At 44.0% G+C, this 12,258-nt stretch overlaps 1 protein-coding gene across 3 annotated transcripts in view; it reads left to right on the forward strand.

Annotated features, from left to right (window-relative positions):
* Window positions 1-12,258, forward strand: part of COLQ (collagen like tail subunit of asymmetric acetylcholinesterase) — a 53,881-nt gene that overhangs the window by 26,437 nt on the left and 15,186 nt on the right. For all 3 annotated transcript variants that reach the window (XM_049766142.1, XM_049766143.1, XM_049766145.1), the window contains 6 exons: window positions 1,667-1,738; window positions 4,081-4,143; window positions 4,797-4,823; window positions 5,343-5,387; window positions 5,932-5,967; window positions 9,682-9,762. In XM_049766142.1, coding sequence (XP_049622099.1) covers window positions 1,667-1,738; window positions 4,081-4,143; window positions 4,797-4,823; window positions 5,343-5,387; window positions 5,932-5,967; window positions 9,682-9,762 — 324 coding nt within the window. The remainder of the gene's footprint in view (window positions 1-1,666; window positions 1,739-4,080; window positions 4,144-4,796; window positions 4,824-5,342; window positions 5,388-5,931; window positions 5,968-9,681; window positions 9,763-12,258) is intronic.

Consider the following 12,258-nt stretch of genomic DNA (forward strand, 5'->3'; position numbering starts at 1 on the left):
TTCCATGAGGTCAAGGGCATTGAGTGTTCACAATACAGGAAATCAGGGCTCCAATGGAAATTAGGAATAGTTGCTTGCTGCAATCCTTGGAAACTAGCCTTGAACTTTTAGATCCCTGAGAGAGAAGGAGGTGCTAGGTGCTCAACTTTGGTCAAGAAAGAGGTTTAGGTCATACATAGAAATAATCCTTTTTGAACTGGAGAGATAGCATGGAGGCAGTGTGTTTGCCTTGCATGCAGAAGTACGGTGGTTCGAATCCGGCATCCCGTATGGTCCCCCGAGCCTGCTAGGAGCAATTTCTGAGCGTAGAGCCCTGAGTAACTCCTGAGCGTTGCCAGGTGTGACCCAAAAATCAAAACAACAAGAACAACAGCAAAAAAAAAAAAAAAAAAATCAAAAGAAATAATCCTTTTTTTCTGGCTAAATGTTTTTTCCAAGTGTGTTGCTCTTAACCAGAGGCTCAAGCAAAACCCTGTTGGGAACTTTAGGGTACAGATGACACCAGGAAAAAATTCTGGGCAGAGAACTAACCAGGGCTGTGGTTGATCGGTGATGTCTGCCTGGCTTGTAAGCACCAAGCCTGGCTGCCTGCACATTGGCCAGCCTATGGGATCTCTGTTGTAGAATGGGGCCTTTCTCCCTCACTAGTGAGACTTCCTATCAAGTGGGTCAGTGCATACAGAGGGCAAGATGGATTCCAAGTCCCTCTTGCTTCTGCAGGCATTGTTCTTCCAGTGTTTCTGGCTTGTGCTGGGCAGGGAGCAGAAGCAGATAGATAGTGAATAAATTAAGGTGCATCCTCTAAAGCAGTGGGGTCCTCAAAATTTTTACTGTCCCTCAGACCATTGGAAGGCTGGACTATAGTAGAAACAAAACTATGAATAAATTCCTATGCACACTGCATATATCTTATTTTGAAGTGAAGAAACAAAACGGGAACAAATACAACAGGTGGCCTTCGGATGGTAGTTTGAGGACCACTATAGAGTCTAAAGGAACCCAGGAAACCAGAGAAACTGCAGGGGCTAGGGAAGAAGCCCAGTGTGTGCAGAGGGACCAGATGACAAGACAGTCTCCCTTCATGTCTTGGGGAGTTGTAAGCACTACAGGGACCATCCCTGACATGACAGAACTTGCCAGTTGGCCCCAGGAGGGCAAAAAGTGTGTGATCTGTGGACAGAGGCCACATTTGTAGGATAGGAGTAAATACCACTAAAGGTAGCAGAAAGGAGTTGACATGTTGATCAAAGATCTGGTCTCTGCTCCTCAACCCCCTGCCTTACTCTACCTCACTGACTTAGCAAGAATCTAGAGGAGCATAGGAGACATTCAAGTGGGTGGAGGTAATAAAGACAAAGTCCAAATCCAAACTGAGATGTCTAAAATCCCTTCCTCACCACCAGCATCACTTGAATAGCGGATACATGTGCGTGGACACCCCTTAGTAATAGAGTAACATGCCAGATTTTCCTTTCCTCTCCACCCCTCACATTCTGTAGCTCAACTTCCTTCCTATGCTCTTAAGTTGGGAAAAGAAAAAGGATGAGGATCTTGGGAGCTTTCATGGAGGTGCCAGATATCCTACTAGGTCCCAGAAAAGAAGTCTTATTCTCTGCAAGGAGAGGAACACCCCCCTTGTTCTGACTTTTGTTCTTCCCTTTTGAAGGGGAGACCTGGCCTCCCGGGTGTTCCTGGTGAACGTGGGCCTGTGGGCGGGCCTGGCCCTGAAGGACCCAGGGTAAGTATGGCATGTGCTCATGGCTCATGTGAGGACATGAAACACATTTCCTAGGGACAGGGAGAAAAAAAGGAGAATGAGGATGGCCCAGGAGGACCCAAATCCTTCCCTTGCATTGCAAGACTGTGATCAGCCAACAGCTCTGCTTTGTGGGGTCAGACCACTCTTGGACCACTCTTGGTCAGAAGTCTTGGCTTTCCTTGGTCCTGAGAGTGAGCACATCACTTTGTGGTATAGAATGAACTTGTATGTGGAAGCTGTGGGTCTGTAGTTCAGATCAAGCAGGGGTTGGAGGATTGAGGAGTGCAATGACTGGAACCCTGCATTTGGGATTTGCCAAGGAAAGCCCTTTCCTAAGTCTGGTGATGAAAAACTAGTCCACCCACAACCACATCTGCTGACTGTACCATTGGGTGAGGAAATTTAACATGAACATTGCAAAGCAAGGCAGGTAAATGCTCCTGAGACTATTCCTTCATTTTTGTTCATTCTTAACATCATACATGTTTATACTGGTGCTCAGGGGCCTTCAGTGCTGCACCATGTAATCATGCAGTGCCAGGAAATGAACCAGGGTTGGCTGCATGTAAGACATGTGCCTTGGGGCTGTAATGATAGTATAACAGGTGGGACATTTGTCTTGCATGCAACAAAACTAGCTTCTAGCCTTGGTATCTCTATGGTCCTCTCTGTACCACGAGAAGTGATTCCTGAGTGTAGAGCCAGGAGTAACCACCGAACACTGAGCACTGTCAGGTGTTGTCCAAAAACAAAAAGATGTATACAAAACAAAACCACTCCTGCATTCTTTCTGTTGGTACACTTATTTCTTTCAAAAAGCTAAGTAACGGAGCTTTCCAAATGTGGCTATTAAGGGGGCTGGAGAGATAGCATGGAGGTAAGGTGTTTGCCTTTCATGCAGGAGGTCATTGGTTCAAATCCCGCCATCCCATATGGTCCCCCGTGCCTGACAGGAGCAATTTCTGAGCCTGGAGCCAGGAATAACCCCTGAGCACTGCCGGGTGTGACCCAAAAACCACAAAAAAAAAAATGTGGCTATTAAGCCATGGGATTGTGGCTGGGATAACTGAGGAATGGAATTTATGATTTTAAATAACTTAACCTTAAATTAAAAAGCCTTAATTTGTCTATCTGAAAACCATGTAAGTAAGGTTGAATAACTTTCATGTTTGAATCTGTATTTTAAAATGGTACATTTTAATGAAATTTCAATGCAGATCAAGTATTTTGGGTGAAAGTTAAACACTTAAATAAAGAAATAATATAAATGTAAAAGCCACAACAAGTTTCAGATATTTTATTATGATGTGAAAGATAGTATTAATAATGTCATAGTAATTACTTGTTGACATAATGTAGATTGTGTTAATTAAATGTAATAAAATGGGTCATTAAGATTAAATTTACCTGTTTTGTTTTCATTTTAATATGAATGCATAAGGATGGGCCAGAGAGGTAGCATAGCTGGTAAGGACATTTGCCTTGCATATTATAGACCTGGATTCCATCCTTGGCATCCTATACTGTTCTACCAGGAGTAATTCCTGAGTGCAGAACCAGAAGTAACTGAGCACTGCAGGGTATGGCCCTAGCCCAGACCTCCTCCAAAAATAAGTGAGTGCTAAAAGAATGTAAAGTTAAGCTCTTGACTGACTAGTGTAAAAAATTTCTTAGTTTTATTGGGGTTATTTTTTTGGGGGGGGAGGGGAACACCCAGTGGTGTTCAAGGATCACTCTTGGCAGGATTCTGGGGGACCATATGGGGTATCAAGGATCAAATCTGGATCGATCACATGCAAGGCAAAGCTATCTCTCTGGCCCTTAGAGTTTTATATAAATATCGAGATTTCTGGGATTTCGCACTATAAATCATTGAGAGAAGTGGCATGGCCCACCCTGAGTCTTAGCTTCTCAATAAGGACCCCAGGGCTGCAGAGCTGCTCCTCAGGGGAGAAAGAATAAATGCAAGTGCCTGAAGCTCCCTTTCCAGGTGAGGTGCAAGGCAGATGAAATTCTTTCAGGTGCTCTGAGAGCCCAGTGCCCCTGTCCTCTCCCCAATTTTCTCAGTCCTGTTTGGGAAAAGGCCAAGCATTCACTGCTCCATTGATTGTATCCAGTCACCATTTTATTTGAAGAGGTCCCTCTTTACTTCTGTAATCCCCAATGTGGGAAGTTGAGTGTAGGTGTGGTCCCTGGGAATGAATGAGGAGCATTTGAAGTCCTCAGAGTCACAAGCTGGACCCCATGCTCATCCAACCCCATCCTGGCTTGGTTTCTCTGGGCATGTCACTATGGGTCTTTCTGTGTTTCTCATCCCATAGGGTGAAAAGGGTGACCCGGGCAGGATGGGCTTGCCAGGCTCCAGAGGACCAGTGGGCTCCAAGGTCAGTGCTGGAGTCAGTGAAGTGCCCGACTTTCTGCTAAGAGTCTGGAATAGGGGCTGCTACAAAGGGAGGTAGGAGGAGATAGCCTGGGATGCTTATTCTGGGCTGGGGAATGGCACAGACTTACAACAACCCAGACTCCATTATTTGCCTTCATCTGCCCTGGGGGTGCTGGACCCGGGACAGGGCCTTGAACCAATGAACATGCGGGAATCCTTGTTCTGGTATTCAGAAGTGCATGTGCCTGGATGTGTCTGGCTCTCCATCTATTCATGCATGTGTTTCCATGTGTGTCAATCTGTGTGTCTGTGGGTTTCTCTGTCTCTATATGTGTGCTATGTTTCTGTCTTTGTATCTACATGTGTCTGTCTCTGTATCTTTGTGTATCTCTCTATGTCTATATGAATCTCTGTAAATATCTGTGTCTGTGTGTATGTATGTTTGGGTATGTCTCTGTGCGTAAGAAATCCAGTGCTCTTCAGGTCCCCCAGTGTAAATAAACATAGCCCTTATGGCTTCCTTGACATATACAGCCCATCCAACCCACTCAATAAAGTGTATAGTATAACATGACCACCAACCCCATTCAGAGGTCCTTCCATGTGGGCAGCATGCCCAGAGGTCTGTCTAAATACACATTCTTCTTTCTTCAGGGCTACCCTGGATCCAGAGGGGAAAAGGTATGTGCTGGCCAGGATATGATCTGGGGTGAGGGGTTATCAGTATTGGGATGACCACTCCAAGCTAGCCCTGGCCTTTCAGTGTGCAGAGAGAGAGAACAACAAGTGGTCTCCAGTGGAAGGGCCAGTGGGCAGGGAGAAGGGTTCCTCACATGGAATAGACAAATAAGTGACAGGGAGAGCCTCACTTGTCTGGGGGTGCTGGGCTGCATGGCCATCTGTGACTTCATATCAGTTTTACCACACAGCCTTCTGGTTCATCAGAAGACAAGAAAGAGGTCCTTAGCCAGACCTGGGCACACAATTCCTCTAGGAAGAGGAGGATCTGGCCCAGAATAACTTATGAGTTGCCCTTTATCAATGCAAGAAGTTACTGGCTTCTGGCTAGAAAACATATCTTCCCTCAGATCTAATTTTTAGCCTGTGAATGAGGATATATCTTTAAAAGGCTTCTGGTTCCAAACACCCATCTCTCCCCAGGCATTCGCTCACTAACTCTTCCCCATGGTTTCTTTCTAGGGATCCAGAGGTGAAAGGGGAGAGCCAGGTCCCAAAGGAGAAAAGGTAATGGCCATCTGTCTGGTCAACGATAAATGGGATACTTATGGGGCCATGCGACCAGATGGGTCTATTTTTTTTTGAAAGAAGTTGGGTGGCTAATGCATTTTCTCAACCACCCAAAGAATGAAAAGGAGACCAAATCTTTGGCAAACAAAAAGTCTGGGGGTAGGGCCAAAGGAAAACCACAGGTTAAGGTACCATCTTGCATGTGGCAGATGAGGGTTCAAATTTCAGCACTCATCTGCTCTGCCTAGTATCACCAGGTGTTACTTCTGCTGTAGAGTCAGGAGTAGCTCCTGAGCACCATCAAGTGCGGCCCCAAAACAACAGCAAACAAATAAAACCTGGGGAAATATGAAATGGTGCCTAAAAAAAAAGACAGAATGTTGCTTTTTTAAGTACCTGAAAGCAGGAAAGGTGCTACCACATTGGAAGTAGGTGTTGGGAAATAGAAGCTCACTGACAGACAGCGGAAGTGGGAGATGTGGGTGAAGCAGGGCTTTTAGGGACTTTCCAGCAGCTCACAGCATGGTGGTTCTCTCCACAGGGCTTCCCTGGAGCTCCTGGCATGCTGGGGCAGAAAGTAAGTACTGGGAACATGTGTGCAAGGCCTCTTGATTACCCGGTCCCAGAGCTCTGCTTTCCCTGTGCTTTCCCTCTGACCTTCCCATGAAGTGAGTGGCCCTCCCCATGATGATCAGATAGCATGAGGGTCTTCTTCCATCGTACTGAATGTGGAAGAAGGACCCCCACATCCTGGCTGGGTGGGCACAGCGCCTTCTACCTTCCTTTACCCATGCTTTTGCTCCTGCTCACATGCAGAATCGGTGGAGAAAGAGATGGCCCGGGAGCTGGGGCCCTGGCACCACAAAGATGTGGGCCACCCCCGCCCTCTCAAGAATATAGGCAAACACTGCTGTGCAGACTCATAGCCCTCCTGGTAGGTGCAGTTTTGAACATGCCTTTAGCCTCATACTGGCACTGAACATATTCTGCCTTGCCCCCAGCTGCTAGTTGCAAAGTTTCTGTTTTAGCCTGGTGACAGCATCACACAGTCATTTGTGTTTGTTTGTTTGAGTGGGTTGGGTCATAGCAGTGGTCAGAGGCTAGTTCTCAGATCTAGGTTAGGGGATCACTCACTCTCAGCTGTGCTCTGTATGTAGTGCTGGGGATTAAACACAGGGTTGGCTGCATACAAGACAAGCACCTTAACCTCATGTACTATCTCTCATTTGATTAAAATTAAATTACATTTGTCATTTGATTTAATGTAATTTTTGGGCCACACCCAGTGATGCTCAGGGTTACTCCTGGCTATGCACTCAGAAATAGCTCCTGGCTTGGGGGGACCATATGGGACGCCAGGGATTCGAACCACAGTTTGCCCTAGGTTAGTGCTTACAAGGCAGAGCCTTACCGCTAGCACCACCACTCCGGCCCCTAATGTAACTTATTGGTTGCTTGTTTTTGGGTCATACCCAGCAGTATTCAGGGGCCACTCCTGGTTATGCTTAGGGGATCATATACAGTGCCAGGATATAGTCTAGGGTCCCAGCAGCCACAGCCATATGCTAAATAAGTACCTTAACCTTTGTTACTATCTCTTTGTGGAATTTTATGAATATCTTACTTGGGCTGAATAAGATAGGAGTTAATTGAGTTAAAGAAAAGTATTTTGTAAGTAATACTAGTGTGCAAATAAGACAATTTTTTTGTTTGTTTGTTTTTGTTTTTTTTTTGGGGCCATATCCGGCGGTGCTCAGGGGTTCCTCCTGGCTGTCTGCTCAGAAATAGCTCCTGACAGGCACGGGGGACCATATGGGACACCGGGATTCGAACCAACCACCTTTGGTCCTGGATCGGCTATTGCGAGGCAAACACTGCTGTGCTATCTCTCCGGGCCCATAAGACAATTTTTGATGTGACAACAATTATTTTGAGAAACTCTTCTTTTGGGTTAGGGTGTGGGGTGGAGATGGGGGGAGAGTTAGGGGCTAGACAGAGAATAACAAATTTTTCCCCAGCTGGGTGAGACTGGTTCCTCCTGTTGTAACTATTGTTACTCAAAACTTAGCTTCAAATTATTGCTGTATTGCCTTTTATTTTTTCTGTTTGTTTTGGGACACACCTGTCTGTGCTCAGGCCTTACTTCTAGCTCTGTTCTCAGGAATAACTTCTGGTGGAATGCAGAGGACTTCACAGGGTGACAGGACCAAACCTGGGTAGGCTGTATGCAAGGCAAACGCCTTTCCTGCTGTACTCTCTCTGGTCCCTCTACAATTAAGTTCAGATTCTAATCGTTTGCAAGCAAGCATCCTTAGAATTCTGATTATTTTTCTGAAATTCACCTGAAAATATTATTTTCCAACTCTGAAAAATAATTTTTATCTGGACTTCTTCAGTCAGCAAGAGGAAGCAGTTTAAATAACTTCAGTCATCTGGCACTAATTTATTATAATTGATCACTGCCTTCAGCTGTGAAAAACGCTGCTTCTGCCAACATAAATGTGAAATTGTGTTAAAGAGAAATTGCTTAATCATAAGTAATGACTTTAACAAGTCATTAAAGCAAATACTGTAAGAGAGGAGAAGAAATCATTTTATTTATAAATATTTAGGCTAGTTTTCATTCAGTACAACAGTGAAGATCAAAGAATAATCAATTACTGTGAAATCTTGTATGACAGTTTCTCTGTTTTACTAGACTTTTCCCTATGAATTTTCTTAACCTTGTATGGCAGGATGTTTTAAGGCAGGGCTGATATGATAATCATAATTAGGTCTTAGGAGAGAGAAATTAGATCAAGAAATTACTGGCTCCTTCTAGCTGATGAAGAGAAGGGCCACGCTTTCCTTTGACAACCTTTTAAAAATGTTGTTTATCCTGCTGTCTGTTTTCAGACAAACAGGACACTCCGTGGCCCTCCTCAAAACCACTGAGAAAAATTATGCCAACATCTCCCTGGCCACAAAGAATCCCTCCTATCTGCTCACTCCCTCTCTTTCTCTCTTTAGAATGTTGAAGGACTCAACTGCTTGGGAAAGAAACCATAGGTTGAAAGACAACTGGGGAAGAAGTAAATTATCAGTGGCTTAGGCAAGCCCAAATTCCTTCCATTAGCTTAGCAGAGAACTTAAGAAACTGATCTTGAACCTCACCTTTCATTGGAATTTCCCATCATGTTCCATCATCCTCTAACCATGTGGAAACCCATCTGTGTGTTTCTGTTCTCTTTAGCCTGATGGGCAGCTCTTCACAGACCCTGCCTGGCAATGAAAATTCCTCTGGTTGCTTTAGTTAATCTAGTAGCAATCTATAAGAAAATATAAAAATCTATAAGTAAAGATATTATAGCAATCTTTAAGTAAAGAATCCTGAACCCACAGGAAGAGATAAAACTAAGCAAAAAATGGGTTTCATTAAAAGTTAGCCCTAGACTATGGGATTCTGCATTTAGTTCTGCTACTTGAAAGGGGTTTTCAGGCAGGAATCTGGTTTATAATACTTTCCAGGTCCTTTTTCATAATTATAATGAGAAATGTTTGAACATCTTTCTGGAACTTCTCTCCCCACAGTTAAATGACGAGAAATAGTCTAAAGATGCCAGTTATCAAAATGGTTCAGTTCTTTAAAAACCCATAGGTTTTATTTTGCATGAAAAGCAGAGCATAAGAACAAGGAGATAGAACAGCTGTGAAGGCACAGTCCTAGAAGCATCCAACCTGGGTTCTATTCCCAGAACCACATGGTCTCCTGAGCATCACTGGATGAGACCCTGGAGGCCTCTGAACATCACCAGGTGTGGCCCTGGAGGTCCCCAACACTGCCAGGGTAGCCCAGGTATCCCCAGCACCACAGCAGCTGAGCAGCATTATATACGCAGGTCCTTATACCAAGCCACTGACCCAATTGGCCAAGAAGCATCAATGGAGCCCTTAGAGCACTGCTTAAGAGGCTTCCTCTCCCCCTCAAAAAAGCAAAATAGACAACTTGACCCTCATAGGAACACATGTTCCTGAGATAGAATAGCTCTTCCTCTTTGGCCATGTATTGGGTTATTTGGAACACCAAGATGCAAGTCCCCATAAAGATTCTAACCCGGGTAACCATCTTTTTTCTTCTTCTCTCCTGACAAACCTACCTTCTTTCACCCAACCCTTTTCCTTCCAGAGCAATTGCTTGGTAGTGATTCAGAAGGACCAAATGCATTGTGTTCATAGCCAGTGATGGTCTTGCCCTGTGGAGATATCCTTGCTCCACAGGTCCTAATTCACCTCTCATTTCCCTTCTTTCCAGGGGGAAATGGGCCCAAAGGGGGAGTCTGGAATAGCAGGACACCGAGGGCCCACCGGAAGACCAGGAAAACGAGGCAAGCAAGTAAGGATCCTGGACTTCTCACCTGCTTGGGGCCTGTGTGGAAAGTGGACAATAGGAAATACTCCCTAAATCCAAAGTTCAATATCCAGTAGGCAGAAGCGCACCCTGCTGGTAGCTCCTAACTTCTCTTAGTAAAAAGTTAGAGGTGAGACTAGAGAGACAGTAAAATAGGTAAGGCACTTGCCTTGTAGACACCAACTCAAATTTGATCCATGGCAGCCCATATGGTGTTTGGCACTGCCATGAGTGAACCATGAGTATAGAATCAGGAGTAAGCTCTGAGTACTAACAGGTGTGGCCCAAAATTTAACAAAAAGAGAGAGCTTAAGGAGGACATAGAGGATGAACTCCTGGCTTTTCCAAGGTGAGAGTGAATGGTGGGTTCCTGAAAACAGATGTGTCCTAAACAGAATTATAGGGAATGGAAACTCGAATCTTTTGGTTCACCCAGAAATCCTGACTTCACTTCAATGCCTCAGAATCCAAAGAAGTTTAAAAACAGCTCAGCTCTCTTCCTGCTGTCAAAGGAACTTTTATGTCTCAGTGGTTTCCCCTTATGCAGATCGCCAATTTAAAAAATACTCTTCATCACACTATTAAGGGTCTAGGAAAATGGTTCTTTCTAACTCCATTGATCTTCAGGCTGACATGTCCAGAGCAGGGGCTGTGAGAGAGGGAGGATGGTGGCCTTGGTTGACATTAGAACTCTCTTGAGCACCACATCTTTCATCTCCTGGATGGGAATTTCTGAAGGATCTGATCTTTTAAATTTTTTTTAAATTTTTGAAGTAAAATATTTCAAAGATTCAACATCTCGGTTGCCATTTTGGTATATGTCTCCCATTTTAATTTCTTCTGTGAACTTTCTACTCTTTGCTTTGTTCATTCATAGTCAAGATATAGTCATTCTGTTCCAAACTGTTGACTTAAAATTAGACATTTACACTTTTTACTTGCTACTACAAATATGCATGAAGCATGATAGCATGATAGTAAAGTGACTAATAAATGTCTTGGATAAGCATAGTCCTTTGTGCTATCTCTCCAACACAATATGCTATTTATTTGGCTTGCAAACCAATAAGACATGGTTCCTACCAACAGTCATTCCACTAGCATTTAGAATTACATATAACTCCTGAGAGGTGAAATTCTTGAGACACAAAGGTATTTCCTGTTTTCTATTTCATTGTTAGTTTAGATCCAAGGTTTCAAGTTCTAGACAACTGCAGAATCCCTTGAGTATAAAGTAGATTAAGTAGGTGTCCCAGTTGCCATGGTTTAAGTCCACCTCTAAGCATTTTTATTGCCCATGCCTGGTTCCCCATAAGTCTGTTATAACTCATGTGGTATAAGATAAGAACATCTTGGTTTTGGTTTTTCTCACAACTAGTCTAGAGATTCCAATTTCCTAAAGCTACATTTAGAAAAAGAAAGCAAAAGGGCAGATAACTTAAAACAACAACAAAAAAGGGTTCCTCCAAGAACCTGTTGGCTTCTATTCTAGTTCTTTTCTTGCACAATATTTTACTTTTCCTGATCAAGTCTACAACAAAGATGACTGTTTTTCAGTGCTGCTGGGAATGTTGGCTGTTGTCATCTTAAAAACAACCCTGAGGGGGCCGGAGAGATAGCATGAAGGTAAAGCATTTGCCTTGCATGCAGGAGGTCAGTGGTTCCAATCCTGGCATCCCACATGGTCCCCCGAGCCTGCCAGGAGCGATTTCTGAGCATAGAGCCAGGAGTAACTCCTGAGTACTGCTGGGTGTGATCCAAAAACCAAAAACCAAACCAAACCAAAACAAAACAAAACAACAACAACAACAAAAAAAACCAACCCTGAGGGCTGGAGCTATAACATAATGGGTAAGGCACTTGCCTTGCCTGTGGCTAACTAGGTTGGATCCCTGGCATTCCATATGGTCCTCTGACCCACCAGGAGTTATTCCTAAGTGCAAAGCCAGGAGTAACCACTGAGCATTACTGGGTGTGAACCCAAAAATAAAAACAACTAAATAATAATAAAAAAAGAAACCCCAAATTCTGTGACTTCAAGAATGTTTGTAAATAAGTTCATCCTTTCTACAAGATGCTATGAGCTGCCCAAGTGTGCTCCAATCCCTGTCCCCAGTGCTTTTCTACTCATCATATACTGCAGTTTTGAGCTGAATTGATGCATATATAGCAATATATGTCGTGTATATATAGCAACATATTTGTTTCATACATGTGACCTAACAATTCAACACTGCCCATATTGTGGAATGTTCAGAATAATATGTTTAGGGGCCGGAGAGATAGCATGGAGGTAATGCATTTGCCTTGCATGCAGAAGGTCGGTGGTTCAAATCCCTGCATCCCATATCGTCCCCAGAGCCTGCCAGGAGCGATTTCTAAGCGTAGAGCCAGGAATAATCTCCTGAGTGCTGCTGGGTGTGACCCAAAAACCAAACCAAACTGAAACAAAACAAAAAATATCAAAACAGAATAATATGT

Source organism: Suncus etruscus, chromosome 20 (assembly GCF_024139225.1).
Source record: "Suncus etruscus isolate mSunEtr1 chromosome 20, mSunEtr1.pri.cur, whole genome shotgun sequence".
Lineage (NCBI taxonomy): Eukaryota > Metazoa > Chordata > Mammalia > Eulipotyphla > Soricidae > Suncus > Suncus etruscus.